At 53.6% G+C, this 18015-nt stretch overlaps 1 protein-coding gene across 10 annotated transcripts in view; it reads left to right on the top strand.

Annotated features, from left to right (window-relative positions):
- Positions 1-17328, top strand: part of LOC127464000 (class I histocompatibility antigen, F10 alpha chain-like) — a 189835-nt gene extending 172507 nt beyond the window's left edge. For 4 of the 10 annotated variants that reach the window (XM_051774095.1, XM_051774097.1, XM_051774098.1 and 1 more), the window contains one exon: positions 17182-17328. In XM_051774095.1, coding sequence (XP_051630055.1) covers positions 17182-17195 — 14 coding nt within the window. In that variant the 3' untranslated portion in view covers positions 17196-17328. Of the gene's footprint in view, positions 1-16788; positions 16828-17178 lie in introns of all 10 variants that reach the window. The other 6 variants (XM_051774087.1, XM_051774091.1, XM_051774092.1 and 3 more) reach the window with 3 other exon arrangements.
- The last annotated feature ends 687 nt before the right edge of the window (positions 17329-18015 follow it).

Here is an 18015-nt window from a genome sequence, read left to right as displayed (position 1 = left end):
TACGGACACATTTATATATCTTTATGTACCTTTTATATACCTTTATATACCTTTATATACCAAAGGAATTCATCTGAGTCATTTGGGTTCAGGAGAGGACATTTTTGGCCTTCTTGGTGAATCCGAAAAATCGGTCCGAGAAACTGCTCAGAGACTTTTTTATCTTTAAGCAGCAAGGTATTTGTTTATTCAACGTTGGGAGCAAGCCAGCTGGCACTGGACAAACTTGCTCGAAGGCTTCACACAAAATCAGCATTTTTATACAATCTTCAGCTGGGATTAAATGCATATTCAAGTGATTACAACATCTCTCGATGCATATTAATAACAGGCGGAGTAGAGGTGGAGCTCAGGCGGGGCTTGGGGCGGTGTTTCTCTTGGTCCTCAATCCTGAGGGTACTTCCACTCTTCCTCCATGGCTCTGGGGGCTTCAACTCATCTTCCTCAGCCTGACCTTCCTTCTCTTCCATTCTTCTTGACCCGCTCACTGAAGCTTGGAAAAAGCCCTGGCTCCCGGCCTATTCCTCCTCTTCAAATGTCTCCCTGATCCTGCTGTCTCTCTAATTTATCCCCTCGAGGCCTAGGACATGTTCCTGTACTATTCTCTGAAGCTTTGCTCCAGTCAGTAGAACAGAACGAGCACAGATGCTCTTGGATGTTGGTAGCTTGTTAGCAGGCCCCAATTTCTTAGTTAACTCTTTTGGGCCTGGCCTCCTGTTTCCCCAGGGACACAGCCCGGGCCCGGCTGTTCCCATTCCCATTCCACGGGTTTGCATTCCTGTTCCAGGTGTTCCCATCCCATTCTATTTGTTCCCATCCCATTCCTATTGTCCCCATTCCCATTCCAGGTGTTCCCATCCCACCTCTGTTTTCCCTATTCCCATTCCAGGTGTTCCCATCCCACCTCTGTTTTCCCTATTCCCATTCCAGGTGTTCCCATTCCAATTCCAGGTGTCCCCATTCCAATTCCTGGTGTCCCCAGTCTGCCCCAATGTTCCCGTTCCCATTCCAGGTGTTCCCATTCCCATTCCACGAATTCCCATTCCCATTCCAGGTGTTCCCATCCCAGTTCCTGGTGTCTCCATTCCAATCCCAGGTGTCCCCATTCCCATTCCTGGTGTCCCTAACCTGCTCCCGGTGTCTCCATCCCTCTCCCCGGTGTCCCCATTCCCAATCCAGTTACCCCCATTCCCAGTTCCTGATGTCTCCATTGCCATTCCTGTTGTCCCCAGTCTGCTCCCAATGTTCCCATTCCCATTCCAGGTGTCCCCATTCCAATCCCAGGTGTTCCCATTCCCCCTGTCCCCATTCCCATTCCTGGTTCCCAGGGAGGAACTGCCGGATGCCGGAGGAGGAGTCAGAATTTATTACCCAAAGCAGGAGATTTTCACACCAAAATTAACCCCGGTGATGTCACCGCTGTTCCCGTGATGTCACCACTGTCCCTGTGATGTCACCGCTGTCCCCGTGATGTCACCAATGTCCCTGTGATGTCACCAATTTCCCTGTGATGTCACCGCTGTCCTCGTGATGTCACCAATGTCCCTGTGATGTCACCAATGTCCCCGTGATGTCACCAATGTCCCCATGGTGTCATTGATGTCCCCGTGGTGTCACCGCTGTCATTTCCCCTGCTGGTTTACCTTAAAACCAGCACACCAGGGCTGTGCCCAACGGGGGTCCCTGTGGATCATCCAACGCGGGTCCTCCCATGGCTGATGGAGTTGGAGCAGCGGCCGAAGCTCTTCCCGCAGTCGGGGCACTCGGGGCTTCTCTTACCGGTGGGTCCGTTGGTGGGAGGTCAAGGCAGAGCTGTCCCTGAAGCTCTTCCCACACTCCCCACACTTGTGAGGCCTCTCCCTGATGTGGATGCGACGGTGGGTGTAGAGGGTGGAGCTGTCCCACATTCCCTACACGTGTAGGGCTGTTCCCCAGTGGGGATGTGCTGGTGGCTGAGCAGCTTGGTGCTTGTGCTGAAGCTCTTCTCACATTCCAAGCACTTGTAGGGCAATTCCCTGGTGTGGATGCAACGGTGTTTGCAAAGGCTGGAGCTGTCCCTGAAGCTCTTCCCACACTCCCCACACGTGTAGGGCCGTTCCCACTGTGGATCATCTGGTGTCGGCGCAGGGCGGAGCTCAGTTTGAAGCTCTTCCCACACTCCCCACACGTGTAGGGCCGTTCCCCACTGTGGATGCGACGGTGGTTGCGGAGGGTGGAACTCTGCCTAAAGCTTTTCCCACACTCCCCACACGTGTAGGGCCTTTCCCCCGTGTGGATCATATGGTGACTGAGGAGGTTGGAGCTCCGTTTGAAGCTCCTTCCACACTCCCCACACGTGTAGGACCGTTCCCTAGTGTGGATGCGACAGTAGATGCGGAGGGTGGAGCTGTCACTGAAACTCTTCCCACATTCAAAGCACATGAAGGGTTTCTCCCTGCTGGGAGGCTGCTCAGGGACCACCAGCTCGCAGCTCCGCCTCAAGCTCCGGCCGCCTTCCCGGCACACGCTGGCTCTTTCCTCCTCACAGCCCCCTGGGCTGGCTTTGCAGCCCCTCCTGCGGGGGCATCTCCGGCCCTTTTCCTCCCCGCTGCCTTCCTGCGCCGGGGAGCCCTTCAAAACGGCCTCTCCCACCAGGCTCTGCCGGGGGGATTTGTCCTCCGCACTCTCCGGCCTCACCTCGGGGCCTGGGGCAGGAACCAACAAGGACACGCAGGGGATTTGCCTCCGGCCCACAGGGAAGCCCAAGGACATCCCCCCAACTCCGGCCCCGGCAGGACGACCACAAAAGACAAAAGACCCACCCAAAGGGGCACTGACTTCCTCCTCACCTGCCTGGGGGGCCCAAGGCATCTTCCTCTTCCTCGCAGCCTCCTCCTCCATCCGCCCAAGCTTTGGGAAGCAGAAATCCTGATGGGGGGGGGGAAACAAGGGGTGAGTGCGTTGCCTTGGGGGTTCCTCCTGCCCAAGTCCAGCTCTAGGACTCACTGGGCATCTTGTGTCCATAAAAACCCCCAAAACACCAACAATCAGCCCAAAAACCCCTCCCAGGAGTTCCCCCTCTCTGCTCTCTGGCGTTAGGGGGGTCCCCCCTGTCTGGCCTGATGGCACTTCTGCCTGCATTGGGGGTCCCCCTTCTCCGGGCTGCCGGGGGTCCCGCGGCTCCGGGGGGTTCCCACTCTCTGGGGTCCCCTTTAGTGTTGCCAGGGGGGTCCCAGGGCTCACTTCTCCCCACTCTGCCTCCCGGGGCCGGCCGGCCCTCCTCTCTCGGCTCCCACCCTCGCAAACCTCTTGGCGCTCTCGGCTCCCACCCCGCCTCAAGGTCCCCCCTCCTCTCCACACTCCAAGGCCTTCCCCCTCTCCAGGACCCCCGCTTAAGGGGCCCGGCGCTCCCTCTCTGCTCCCCCCCCTCCAGCATTCCGGGGGTCCCCCAGCTCCGGGATCGCCCCTCTCCGCTCTCCCCACTCCGCGGCTACCGGGGTTCCCCCCCGGCTCTCACGGGGGCCCCCAAACCGCTCTCACCCCCCCCGCCATTGCCCAGCCACCGCCAGGACCTTTTGGCTGCTCTTCTTTGTGCTCCCGCTCGGCTCCTCCCTCGGCCGGGCCACCGCTTTTGGCGGGTTTCCTCCTCCGGGATCCGCACCCTGCAGCCCTTCCCCCCCTGGACCAGCCCCCTTGGGCCCCCCTTGGGCCCCCCTTGCCCAATAAGTCTGATTATACAGAAGAGCAATTGGTTTTAACCCACAAAACACAAATGTATAACCCAGCACCCTGGGGCATGAACAAAGTGGTTTTCCTTGGGCCCCCCCCGAGTCCAAAGTAAAGGGAGAGGGAAAAAAAACCTGCTGGTGGGAGAGCTGTTGCAGTCTGGTCAGAAGTGGTGATTGCAGTCCAGTTGAGGGTGGTGGTCTCAGTCTGGTTGAGAGTGCTGAGCTGCAGCCTTCCTCTGGATCCCACGAGTGGTGGAAAGGTTCCGAAACTCCAGCTTTATATATTCTCCAGTTCAGGCAGGAATGGTCAGTCGTCCCCTCAGAGCAGGGAATTCCATAAAAGGATGCTCAGTTCGTTCCCTCAGAGCAGGGAATTCCATAAAAGGATATGAGGATTCTCAGAGTAGGGAATTCCATAAAAGGGTATGAGGACAGGAACACCCCCCCCACCTCGCAGGCCCCCGCCCCCGACAACAGTTCCTGGGAAAATGGCATGGAAGGCCATAGAATACACACTTTTGGGCTACACCCATCCAGTGAGGAATCGGTCCCAGCTGTTCTAACTAGGACACTGTGTCCCTCATCGCTGCCATCATCATCATCATCGGCCTCATGGCAGTCGGTGTCTGGAAGCTCCGATCCGGTAACTCCTGGGATGGGGGTCAGCAAGGGGCACGGATCCGCCCGGCAGCATTCCGGGGATCCTTTGCCACGGGTGCTGATCCCACTTTCTTTCCATAGGGAAATAGGAATAGAGACATTGGGGACAGGGATGGGGACATTAGGGACATTAGGGATGGGGACACTGGGAGCAGGTTGGGGACAGCAGGAATGGGCATGGGAACTTCAGGAATGGGAATGGGGACATTGGAAGCAGGTTGGAGTCACCAGGAATGGGAATTAGTACACCGGGAATGGGAATGGGGACATGGGAGACCAGGATAGGGATAGTGGGGACAGGAACGGGGACACTGGGAGCAGGTTTGCACAGCAGGAAGTGGGAATGGGGACAGGGATGGGAACCCCAGGAATGGGAATGGGGACAGGGATGGGAACGGGTCTCTCCAGGAGTTGGTTCAATACAAAGGTCGGTCCCTGGCTCGAGGCCACGGGAAGCCCCTTCTTTGGGAATGTCTGGGAACCAGGTGTCAGAGGTTTGAAAAGAGGTGTTGGAATTGTTTCCCAGTGTCCCCCCATTCCCATCTGTGTCTCCCGGGATGGGGTGGGTTGGAGCGGAGCCGCAGGCACTGGGCAGGGGCAGTGGGGGGAGGGCGGCTCTCGGGGACACCGCGGTGGCCGCGGGGAGGGCGGGGGGTCCTTTGTTCGGGGGCTTTTGGGGTTTGTCCGGGACCGGACAGAGCGGGAGCTGATTTTGGCCACCTCGTTCTCTTTTCCTGACAGGAAGTTTTTTCCCCACGGGACACCTCGTGGAGAGCGACCGAGAGAGAGAGAGAGAGAGAGCCCGACCCATCTGGGAGCGAGGTGTTCTGCTTTGGGGACTGCCCTGGGAAAAGGGACTCCTTCACTGCTGGCTGCGAGCACACGGGGCTTGGAGAGCTTTGAACTGCCGGGACAGTTTCTCCCCCCCACCCGGGGATTTGGGACTTTGTTTTGTTTCTTCTGAAAGTTTTTGGTTGCACCATTTGTTGTTTATTCAGATTTTGTTAATAAAAAGCTGCTTCTTTTCCTTTTCCACACTTCCACCTGAAGTCTCTTAATTTCTAAGTTGTAATCTTGTTTAACTAAGACCCAGTGCCCCCAGGGGGAGGAGGAGGAAAGGAGACCAAGAGGTGCTGTGGCCACTCAAACTGCAGAGGAACAACCTGTGCCAGTAGCAGCTGCCCCTCTACAGAAGAAATCCAAGACCAAATCAGCTCAGTTAGTGAGGGATGAAGGGGAAGCAGAGCCCTCAGAACAGGAGCAAGAGGCAGGGCCAGAGATAATCACCAGATCCCCATCCCAGGCTGAGCTGTGAGAGATGTGAAAAGATTTCAGCCTCCAGCTGGGAGAGCCCCTGCTGACCTGGCTGCTCCAGTGCTGGGATATCATGGCCCAGCATATGGAACTAGGTGGGAGTGCAGCCAAGCAACTGGGATCCCTGTCCTGGGATGTTGGGATTGACCAGGGGATTGGGAAGACGAGAGAGAGGGGATGAGAGCTGGGTACAGGCTTGGGAATTGCCAGGAGGGCTTTTGAAAGGAGAGTAGGGGAAAGGGATGTCTAAGAACAAGTCCCTCAGGAGAGGGAAGCAGAGAGGCTGAGTTTTGACCCCAGCACAAGGGTCTGCAGGGCAGAGCAGAGAATATGCCCACAGAAGATTCTTGTGCGTCCGTCTTTGCAGTTCTGACTCGCACTTCTTGTCACAGCCTGTCCTCTCCATTCCAGAATAGGCCCTGGCAACCAAAGAACCAACACCCCACACCATAGTGCAGGCCAAGCCATGTGCTTTGGGCCCTTTTGTTGTCCTATCCATTCTGGCCTATCCTCTCCATTCTGGAATAGCCTCTGGAAACCAAAGAACCAAGCCCCCACCACGTGACAGTTCAACCCCATCTGTGTGCCAAGGGCTCCTTTGTGGTGTCACAGCCCGTCCTCTCCATTCTGGAATGGACCCTGGCAACCAAAGAACCAACACCCCACAAGGTCAGAATGTAGCCCCACCCATGTGCCATGGGCCCCTTTGTGGTGTCACAGCCTGTCCTCTCTATTCTGGAATAGCCCCTGGAAACCAAAGAACCAACACCTCACACCCCCACAGTGCAGCCCCACCTGTCTGCCACGGGACTCTTTGGGATGTCACGGCCTTTCCCCCAGGAAAGAAAGCCTGGAACCTTTGGGTTTCACATGCAGTTGGGGGGACACCCTGGGTACTCCATGGGCAGCAAGAGCTTTCTGTCCTGGTCCTTTTTGTCTGGCAGGAATCTTCAGCTGTGTTCAGTTTGGGCAGTCAGACTGGCAATTTCAGAGCAGGGTTCCTGCAAGTGAACGACAGCCCTCCCCTCCAGGAAAGAAACCCCTTACCCTCGGTCTCTTCTCCTGTTCCTTAAAACACAACCTGCAGGGAAGCTTTCTGGGATCTCTTCTCTTGGGAATTGGGAAGACAGACCCACTCCCATGTTTAACACCTCAGGCAAAACCACCCTTTTACACCTTTCCCAACCCTCCCCAACCTTTCCCAAAGCCCAGATTTTACAGGTGTCCTGTAATTATGGCCCAAGCTTACTGATATGGTTTGAAGCTGGCTCCCTGCCAAGTCTCCAAACCTCACCACCAGGGTTCCACCCCCCCCCCCCAAACCTCAGGGAGAAGAGGGAGAAAAAAAAAACCTAAGAAAACCCAAAACGAGAGAGAGACAACCAAAGTGAGATATATAAATATATTTACACTTATATACAATTAAAATAAGGGAAAGGGAAGGGGGAAGGGAAAAGGAACAAAACCAAAATATTATATATATATAAATATCGCAATTAGCAGCCCAATATCTATCCACTAAAAGAGTTAGCAAAGAAATAGCTCACTACTCTCCTGGGACAACCGAGGGTCGCTCCGGAACGATCGCCGGCAACCTCTGTCTCCCAAGGTCGACAAGGCCTAACCAGGCCTCGCTCCCCAACACGGCAGATCAACAGCAGGGAACCTGCACCTCCAAGCCGCCGGAAGGAAAGAGAGCGAAGGCCTCTCCTCCTTTCTTATAATCTGACTTACGTAAAAATCGTAGGGAATACTGGGTAAATCTGGACCCTTCCTTGGTTACAAACTGGTCACCAAGGAAGGCCTAGCCCAAACCACCCCATTCTCCACCCCTTATTCCATACTATTTTTAAGTAACACCTATGTCTCACGTTCGTCTACATCCCGCGCGTATATATACACATATACATATATAGATATATATAGTCCTTGTTGGTCTTTCGGCGCAGTTGTCTCGGCGTTGGAAAATCAATACCGATGTCAGTTCAGTTCAGTCCAGATCTTTGGTCTCCTCAGTCACAATTACAGTTCTGATTTATGGCTGTTTCATCACTGGACTGTCTCATCACTGGATACCAGCACCAGCTTAGTTCAGGTCTCTCTCTCTCTCATCTGGTGACTGGCTTCCTGTGAAAACACAACTCAGGACATACAATTAGTTTTTCCCCAAGGCTAAATTTCCTTGAGGCACACACTGGATGACTCCATCCTTCCTCATTACCCACTACGTATATCCTGGCCCTTGAGCAAAGACAATCCCACGAATGGGTTTGTCTTGGCCTGAGGCAGGGGTAACCCAAACAGCTTTCCCTAGCATTCCCCTCAAATGGATTGCTGGAACTTTATCTCCATCAACAATGTGAAGGGATTCTGCTTGTGCAGGGCCAGCTCGATTGACAGAACCCCTGGTGTTAACTAGCCAGGCAGCCTTGGCTAAGTTCTTGTCCCAGTTTTTATAAGTCCCCTCACCTAGTGACTTTAGAGTTGTCTTCAACAGTCCGTTATATCTCTCAACCTTCCCAGCAGCTGGTGCATGATAAGGAATGTGGTACACCCATTCGATACCATGTTCTCTCGCCCAAGTGGTGACTAATTCATTTTTGAAATGAGTCCCGTTGTCCGACTCAATACGTTCTGGGGTACGGTGTCTCCACAGGACTTGCTTTTCAAGACCCAGAATGGTATTCCGGGCCGTTGCGTGGGGCACTGAAAAAGTCTCTAACCATCCTGTTGCTGCTTCCACCATGGTAAGTACATAGCACTTACCTTGGCGGGGTCTGTGGCAGTTTGATGTAATCAACCTGCCATGCCTCTCCATACTTATACTTATCCCACCGTCCACCATACCACAGGGGCTTCAGTCTTTTCGCCTGCTTAATAGCGGCACAAGTCTCACAGTCATGGATAACTTCAGAAATGATATCCATGGTTAAATCCACCCCTCGGTCTCGTGCCCATCTATGGGTGGCATCTCGGCCCTGATGACAGGAAGCATCATGGGCCCATCGAGCTAGAAACAACTCTCCTTTCTGCTGCCAGTCTTGGTCTACTTGTGACACTCCTATCTGTGCAGCTCGGTCCGCTTCTCTGTTGTTATTGTGTTCTTCATTAGCTCGCTTCTTGGACACCTGGGCATCTACATGGTGGACTCTCACATTCAGACTCTTTGCTCTGGCAGCGATGTCCTGCCACAAGTCAGCAGCCCAGATGGGTTTTCCTCCACGCCTCCAGTTCATCTTCTTCCATCGGTCTAACCATCCCCATAGGGCATTGGCTATCATCCACGAGTCTGGGTAGAGGTAGAGTCTCGGCCAACCTTCTCGTTCGGCAATGTCCAGGGCCAATTGGACGGCTTTGAGCTCTGCAAATTGACTGGACTCGCCTTGACCCTCAGTAGCTTCTGCCACTCGTCGGGTGGGATTCCAAACGGCTGCTTTCCACTTCCGGTGGCAAAAGGCCTTAAAATCAAGTACCCAAAATTCATGGCCTGTTCTTTTTCTAAGAAAAGAAGGCGTGGTGAACTCTCCAGACCAGGGAATTGGAAGATCTCCCCAAAACTCCTTTGGTACACGCTGCAGGGCCAACGATTCCTCTGCTCTGCCCTGTCGGCGCTGCTTTGTCTCATCTGGGTCCCCAGAAACCGTCAGCGAAAGCCGGGGAATAAAATCTCTGAGCAGTTGGTTGGGTTCCAGAGGTGACCCTACTTCATTCAGCGCTGAAGGGACACAGGAATTGCTCTCTAACACATGTACATCAGTTCTCAAAACTTTTAACTCTTTTTACATTTTAGCAGACAAAAGAATTCCTGTCCATTTGCTTACCAGTTCTCTGCAGGAATTCTTATTCTCTCTTCTATTGGTTATTGATTTCTCACTTTGCATGATGCTTAGTCCACAGTTTCTATCCTTTTCTTGTCTTTTCCCTGGATAGGGAGAGCCTCAGTAACTGTCTGTGTTAGTTTTGTCTTCGTCTCTGGTTTCTCTAAGGGTCTTTGTAGTTTAGACATTCTGCCTTCTTGGTGTCCAGGTCTCAAAAAAAGATTTCTCTGCCAGGTCTCTGACCACTGAAATATGGCAGGCCTTAAACTTTTACTTTGTTTTTCTAACAAATGGCCATGGCCAAGAACTTGTCCATCATCCATTCTCTATTGCCCAAGGCTCTGTCCTTGCCTTGCCTTGCCCATCTCCTGGCTGCCAGGCAAGGGCCTTGTGACATCACAGCCTCTGTGGAACAGCGCGGGGGCTGAAAAGTGTCAGTGCTGCGTCCCCGTGCCCAGAGCCTGGGCAGAAGTCGGCTGGCAGGGACGGGCAGAGACTGTGCAGAGGTGTCAGCTCGTCCCGCAGCAGCACCATGCCCTGCCAGGGCATCTCCTGGCTCCTCAGGCTCTCGGTGCTCCTGCTCTTGCCTGGCCCACTGGAGCCTTGCAGCCGTGCCACAGGTGCCATTGCTGAGAACCGGGGTTTGCCTTGGATGGCCCCTTGGCAGAAAAGGCAGGAGAGGCTGGAGAGAGGGGAAGGAGGGGGGTCAGGCCGCTGGGATGGTGCCGGCGGGCCGTGAGCCCGAAGCCAGCAAGGCCTTGGGCCCACACGGTGTCAGGGGAGGACTGAGAGCCCCCAGGGAGGAGGAAAGCTGGGCAGGCCCCAAGGCTCCTGGGCCTCTTCCTTGGCAGCCCTTTGGCCAAGGCCCCGAGGCAGAGGTGGGGCTCAGCCCCTGCCCAGCAATGGGGCACAGGCTGAGCCCCAGGGACACCAGACCCAGGCGGCCTGAGCTCTTCTTCCTGCAGCGTCTGCCTGGGGCAGCCCAGCCAGGCCTGAGTCTCTGCAGGAGAGGCCAAGCCCAGCCAGAGAGGGCTCAGCCCTCTGAGGCTGCACTCACTGCAAAGGGAACAAACCATTGGCCCAGAGGACATCCTGCCCCCAAATGGAGAACTGGAAAGGTCAAGGATAAAAAAGTCACCCCTCTCCAATCTTAAAGAAATGTTCAGACCTCTTTCCTAAAAGCATCCAGGACTCGGGTCACCCAGTTTTGTCTCTGACAAGGCTTTGCAGGGGTTGCTTGGGAAAGGGAAGCCCTGGGGCCCCAGTGCAGATGGTGGGGCTGCACTCTGGGGGGGTCGACCTTTGGCTCTTGGCTTCCAGGGGCCCCCAGGAGTCAGTGAGCCGGGCTGGGGACGAGGGGCAGGACTGGCTGGGATTGCCTCTGGGGCCTGGCCCAGAAAATGGAAGTTGATATCGATAAAGAGGCTATAATTTCAGTTGCAAGGTAAAACAAACAGTTTTATTAATGCTAACAAGCAAATGCGGCCAGTCAGGCGACCGGGGAGACCCTTGCTCCACCACAGTCCGCAAAATGGGGAACCGAAACAGCAACAATTATACCCTTTGTTGACACCACCCCCCAAAGTCATGTTCATAGTCCATTGGTGGGAGGTTCGCGGGCTGCTCCCTGCTTGGTTCCTCTTTCGCGGGCAGATCTGTGGTTGGCTCCTCCACTCGCGGGCATCTGCCGTTGCTGAGGGGCTTCCTCCAATGATTTTAAAGTCACTAGTCTCTATGAGGCCGTGGTCCTGGAATTTTCCATCGGGAGATGTCATCTAATCATAGGACTCCTCGTGGCTTGCCCCTCCATCTTAGTCCATATCAATATGCCTGTAATCAAACAGTTCCAAAATACTGAGTCACTCTGCGTTGTGTTCTACAGCATACAAACTTGTGGTTAGATATTTCATAATCAGTCAACTCATGACTCTTAACAATGTGGTTAGTAAAATACAGCAACTTTATTAACCCCTTTGAGCAGCAAATTTCCTGGGTTTACTTATAACACCAACAGCTAGAATTTTTTACCAAATGGAGTGCCAGTTGTGCTACAGGAGTTGCAAAACCTAGGCAGAAAGGACACCCTCTCTTTGGTGTTTCTGTTGACATGCTCATGGGTTTTGGTCAGTACAACAGTGCATATTTGCAAAATCAGTTTCCAAATGAGGTATTAAAAACTAGTCAGGAATTGGCTTATAAGTCATTGCTTATGATAAGGGATGCAAAGTCAAGACTCCCATGTATTTCAATTGAGCAAGGACCCTCGGAACCGTACGATCAATTTGTAGATCGTTTAAATGAGTCAATAGATTCAGATCCAGACATAGATGATAACATGAAAGCAAAATTCTTAAACATGCTGGCCTATTATAATGCTAATGAAAATGCAAAACAGGTTTTGGGTGCACTACCTAGGAGTCCCACTACAGCCCAGTTTTTAGAAGCTGCTGAAAACATGGTCCAACAAGAGAAAGCAGCCTATTCAGCTGATGCTACAACTGCAGTTATAAAACCCCTTTTGTCTGTGGAGACTGACACTTCTTCAGATTCAGACATAAGTTCTGATGATGATGAAGAAAATAATGCTGGAGTTTAGAACAAATCAGCAACATTCCCAGAATTTTTTCAGAATTATTAAATAATAGAATTAGTATAGTGGAGTTTGTTATAGAATAAAGCTGTTATAAGTTTAGAATTATTAACATAAGAGTATTTAGTAAAGAAATCAGTGCTTTAAGAATTTTTAACACACTTTCGCACAAAGAAAAGGGGGAAAAGAGAGATAGCAGTTTTCCTCTATTGACTTGCAAAAGTGTTTCATATGTTTTAAGTTTTTTGGGCACAGGTGTTCTCTGAGTATCTGCACATAAATGAAACCCTGGAAAGAAGCTGGTTCTTCAAAACAAGGCTGATGTTGTTGCTGTTGTAGGTAACAGTGAATTACCAAAAGGGCACAGTATTCAGTCTTATTGAGAGCACAATTTATGAGCACAATTTTTTGATATTTCTAAAGCACATAAGTAAGTTAGGAAGCACATAATTATAGAGGTTTAGAATTCAAGAAAGTGTGTTGTGTGAACTTTAGATTCTTCACTATATATTAGTAAAAGAAAGTTTATCTATTTGGTTAAGAAGCTTTAACATCATAAGGTACTAAAGAATTATAACTTTTTAGCTCATAAAACACAGTGATATGGAATTCAAAAGTATGATTGTGTGAATGATTGACAGTGGCCACTGTGAGAGTTTGTATGTTTGCATGTGTGTGTGAATGCATGATGATTAATGTGTTTTGATCCATCAGATACACAAACATCTTCAAATACAGAAGACACATAACAAAAATAAATGGAGTTCCATTTCCAGAAGTGTTTTACACTGAATAAAGATTTTTCAAGAATAAATCCTATATTTAGAAAAGCACTTTTAAGAAAATTTAAGAGCACAAACCTTGAAGTTATTAAGTTGTTAAGTTTGTTAATGTACTATTATTGTTATATGTAATCATGTTTGTTGATATGTTATTGGTACAATAAGGAGTATTACAGAAATGCAAATCAAATTGTTCAAGAACAAAAAAGGGGATTTGTCGTAAGGCAAAAATTGTGTGAACAATTTTCTTTACATTTCTGTGTGTTTCACCTTAGCATGGCTGGGTGCAGATAGTAAAAAATGCTGCGCCACTAATATGGCTGCAGGCCTTGTGCCAAGATGCCAAGGAGGAGTTTTTGGCAGGTGAATAAAGTTTTCTCAACTCCTATGACCACCTGTTGTGGTCCAATTAGCAGTGAACAGCAGAGTATGTTTCCTTATGTAACCAATGTAGTGTGAACAAGAAGCTGAGCGTCATGAGCACTATATAATCTGTCTTTCTCCTAATAAATCTGACATTTGCCTGATCATATTGATCCTGGAGCAATCTGTCCATACCCTTCCATCGATACCCATTCCCACTGCACGTATTCCCATTCCCATTCCAGGTGTTCCCAACCCAGTTCCTGGTGGCTCCATTCAACTTCCTGGTGTCCCCATTCCCATTCCTGGTGTCCCTAACCTGCTCCCAGTGTCTCCATTCCCTCTCCCCGGTGTCCCCATTCCCAATCCAGGTGCCCCCATTCCCAGTTCCTGATGTCTCCATTGCCATTCCTGTTGTTCCCAGTCTGCTCCCAATGTTCCCATTCCCATTCCAGGTGTTCCCATTCCCATTCCAGGTGTCCCCATCCCCATTCCCCCTGTCCCCATTCCCATTCCTGGTTCCTAGGGAGGAACTGCCGGATGCCGGAGTGCGAGCTAGAATTTATTGCCCAAAGCAGGAGATTTTCACACCAAAATTAACCCCTTGGTGATGTCACCACTGTCCCTGTGATGTCACTGCTGTCCCCGTGATGTCACCAATGTCCTTGTGATGTCACCAATGTCCCTGTGATGTCACCGATGTCTCAGTAATGTCATCGATGTCCCTGTGATGTAACCGCGGTCATTTCCCCTGCTGGTTTACCTTTAAACCAGCACACCAGGGCTGTGCCCAACGGGGGTCCCTGTGGATCATCCAACGCGGGTCCTCCCATGGCTGATGGAGTTGGAGCAGCGGCCGAAGCTCTTCCCGCAGTCGGGGCACTCGGGGCTTCTCTTACCGGTGGGTCCGTTGGTGGGAGGTCAAGGCAGAGCTCTGCCTGAAGCTCTTCCCACACTCCCCACACTTGTGAGGCCTCTCCCTGATGTGGATGCCAAGGTGGGTGTAGAGGGTGGAGCTGTCCCACATTCCCTACACGTGTAGGGCTGTTCCCCAGTGGGGATGTGCTGGTGGCTGAGCAGCTTGGTGCTTGTGCTGAAGCTCTTCCCACATTCCAAGCACTTGTAGGGCCATTCCCTGGTGTGGATGCAACGGTGTTTGCAAAGGCTGGAGCTGTCCCTGAAGCTTTTCCCACACTCCCCACACGTGTAGGGCCTTCCCCACTGTGGATCATCTGGTGTCGGAGCAGGGCAGAGATCTGATTGAAGTTCATCCCACATTCCCCACACATGTAGGGCCGTTCCCCAGTGTGGATCATCTGGTGTTGGAGCAGGTTGGAACTCCGTTTGAAGCTCTTCCCATAATCCCCACACGTGTAGGGCCGTTCCCCAGTGTGGATGCGACGGTGGTTGCGGAGGGTGGAGCGGTCACTGAAGCTCTTCCCACACTCCTCACACGTGTAAGGCCGTTCCCCAGTGTGGATGTGCTGGTGCCTCAAGAGCTTGCATCTCTTGCTGAAGTTCTTCCCACATTCCAAGCACCTGAAGTGCTTTTCCCTGCTGGGAGGCTGCTCAGGAACCACCAGCTCGCAGCTCCGCCTCAAGCTCCGGCCGCCTTCCCGGCACACGCTGGCTCTTTCCTCCTCACAGCCCCCTGGGCTGGCTTTGGAGCCCCTCCTGCGGGGGCATCTCCGGCCCTTTTCCTCCCCGCTGCCTTCCTGCGCCGGGGAGCCCTTCAAAACGGCCTCTCCCACCAGGCTCTGCCGGGGGGATTTGTCCTCTGCGCTCTCCGGCCTCACCTCGGGGCCTGGGGCAGGAACCAACAAGGACACGCAGGGGATTTGCCTCCGGCCCACAGGGAAGCCCAAGGACATCCCCCCAACTCCGGCCCCGGCAGGACGGCCACAAAAGACAAAAGACCCACCCAAAGGGGCACTGACTTCCTCCTCACCTGCCTGGGGGGCCCAAGGCATCTTCCTCTTCCTTGCAGCCTCCTCCTCCATCCGACCAAGCTTTGGGAAGCAGAAATCCTACTGGAGGGGGAAAACAAGGGGTGAGTGCGTTGCCTTGGGGGTTCCTCCTGCCCAAGTCCAGCTCTAGGACTCACCGGGCATCCTGTGTCCATAAAAACCCCCAAAACACCAACATTCAGCCCAAAATCCCCTCCCAGGAGTTCCCCCTCTCTGCTCTCTGGGGTTAGGGGGGTCCCCCCTGTCTGGCCTGATGGCACTTCTGCCTGCATTGGGGGTCCCCCTTCTCCGGGCTGCCGGGGGTCCCGCGGCTCCGGGGGGTTCCCACTCTCTGGGGTCCCCTTTAGTGTTGCCAGGGGGGTCCCAGGGCTCACTTCTCCCCACTCTGCCTCCCGGGGCCGGCCGGCCCTCCTCTCTCGGCTCCCACCCTCGCAAACCTCTTGGCGCTCTCGGCTCCCACCCCGCCTCAAGGCCCCCCCTCCTCTCCACACTCCAAGGCCTTCCCCCTCTCCGGGACCCCCGCTTAAGGGGCCCGGCGCTCCCTCTCTGCTCCCCCCCTCCAGCATTCCGGGGGTCCCCCAGCTCCGGGATCGCCCCTCTCCGCTCTCCCCACTCCGCGGCCACCGGGGTTCCCCCCCGGCTCTCACGGGTGCCCCCAAACCGCTCTCGCCCCCCCCGCCATTGCCCAGCCACCGCCAGGACCTTTTGGCTGCTCTTCTTTGTGCTCCCGCTCGGCTCCTCCCTCGGCTGGGCCGCCGCTTTTGGCGGGTTTCCTCCTCCGGGATCCGCCCCCTGCAGCCCTTCTCCCCCTGGACCAGCCCCCTTGGGCCCCCCTTGGGCACCCCTTGACCAATAAGTCTGATTATACAGACAAGCAATTGGTTTTCATCCACAAAACCCAAATGTATAACCCAGCACCCTGGGGCATGAACAAAGTGGTTTTCCTTGGGTCCCCCCAAGTCCAAAGTAAAGGGAGAGGGGAAAAAAACCTGCTGGTGGGAGAGCTGTTGCAGTCTGGTCAGAAGTGGTGATTGCAGTCCAGTTGAGGGGGGTGGTCTCAGTCTGGTTGAGAGTGCTGAGCTGCAGCCTTCCTCTGGATCCCACGAGTGGTGGAAAGGTTCCGAAACTCCAGCTTTATATATTCTCCAGTTCAGGCAGGAATGGTCAGTCGTCCCCTCAGAGCGGGGAATTCCATAAAAGGATATGAAGATTGTCAGAGCAGGGAATTCCATAAAAGGATATGAGGATGCTCTGTCCATAAAAGGGTATGAGGACAGGGACAACCCCCCCACCTCGCAGCCCCCCCCCCCCCCCCGACAACAGTTCCTGGGAAAATGGCATGGAAGGCCATAGAATACACACTTTTGGGCTACACCCATCCAGTGAGGAATCGGTCCCAGCTGTTCTAACTAGGACACTGTGTCCGTCATCGCTGCCATCATCATCATCATCGGCCTCGTGGCAGTCGGTGTCTGGAAGCTCCGATCCGGTAACTCCCGGGATGGGGGTCGGCAAGGGGCACGGATCCGCCCGGCAGCATTCCGGGGATCCTGTGCCACGGGTGCTGATCCCACTTTCTTTCCATAGGGAACAGGGAGGGGAATGGATACGACCCCGCGCCCACCAGTGAGTCCCAGCAGCGTGTGTGGATCCAGATCCTCTGTGCAGGGATCCCAGGATGGATGCCGGGATTCCAGAGGGGAACGGGGGCCTAATGGCTGGAGTGGGATTGGAAGGGGATTGCAGCTCAGGGCAGGATTCCAGAGTGGGGTCAGGTGGAATTGTGGACTGGGATCAGGGCTGGATTCTGGAGTGGGATTGGCGTGGGATGGATGGAGTGGGATTGGGATAGGATGGACGGAGCAGGATCAGGTGGGATTCCGGAGTAGTTCCTACTCTCCCTGGGCTCCACAGCCGGCTCCATCCCCTGGGATGGGAACAGGGACATGGTGACTCTTTTCCCCGCTCTCATCCCAGCAGGAATCACGGCCTGAGCGATCCTGGAGCTGGATCCGCCCCTTCCCTCTCCCTGTGGAAAGGCAGGAGCTGCTGGCAGAGCTCATCCCGCTGCTCCCACCCACCCCGGCCCCCCTGCGGCTCTTCCCCGTGGATCAACTTCCTACTTTTTCCTCTGTGAAACCCAGGACCACAGTTATTCCTGAGGCTTTAATTTGGGTGTGAAAATCTCCTGCTTTGGGCAAGAAATCCTGGCTCCCTCCTCCGGCATCCGGCAGTTCCTCTGTGGGAACCAGGAATAGGAATGGGGACAGGGGGGACTGGGATGGGGACATTGGGAACAGGGATGGGGACACTGGGAGCAGGTTGAGAACACCAGGATTTGGAATGGGGACGTCGGGACTGGGATGGGGACATTGGGGACAGGGATGGGGACACTAGGAGTAGGTTGCAGACATCAGGAATGGAAATGGGAACACCAGGTGACAATGGGGAATGGGGACACCAGGAGCAGGATGGGATGACCAGGAGAAAGTTGGGGACACTGGAACAGGCTGGGGTCATCAGGAATGGGATGGAGACACCAGGAATAGTAATGAAGACATTGGGAGCAGGTTGGGGACAGCAGGAACTGGGAATGGGGACACATGGAGATGGGAATGTGGAAAACAGAGCTGGGATGGGAACATCAGGAATGGGAATGGGGAAACCAGGAATGGGAATGGGGAAAACAGAACTGGGTTGGGAACTCTAGGAATGGGAATGGGGACACCAGGAATGGGAATGGGGACACCAGGAATGGGAATGTGGACCTGGAGGACCACGCTGGGGACACTGGGAACAGCCTGGGGAGAGCAG

This window comes from Manacus candei, unplaced genomic scaffold (assembly GCF_025592945.1).
Source record: "Manacus candei isolate 608988 ecotype Guabito, Panama unplaced genomic scaffold, ASM2559294v1 h1tg000185l, whole genome shotgun sequence".
Classification (NCBI taxonomy): domain Eukaryota; kingdom Metazoa; phylum Chordata; class Aves; order Passeriformes; family Pipridae; genus Manacus; species Manacus candei.
This window is presented reverse-complemented; position numbering and strand designations above follow the sequence as displayed.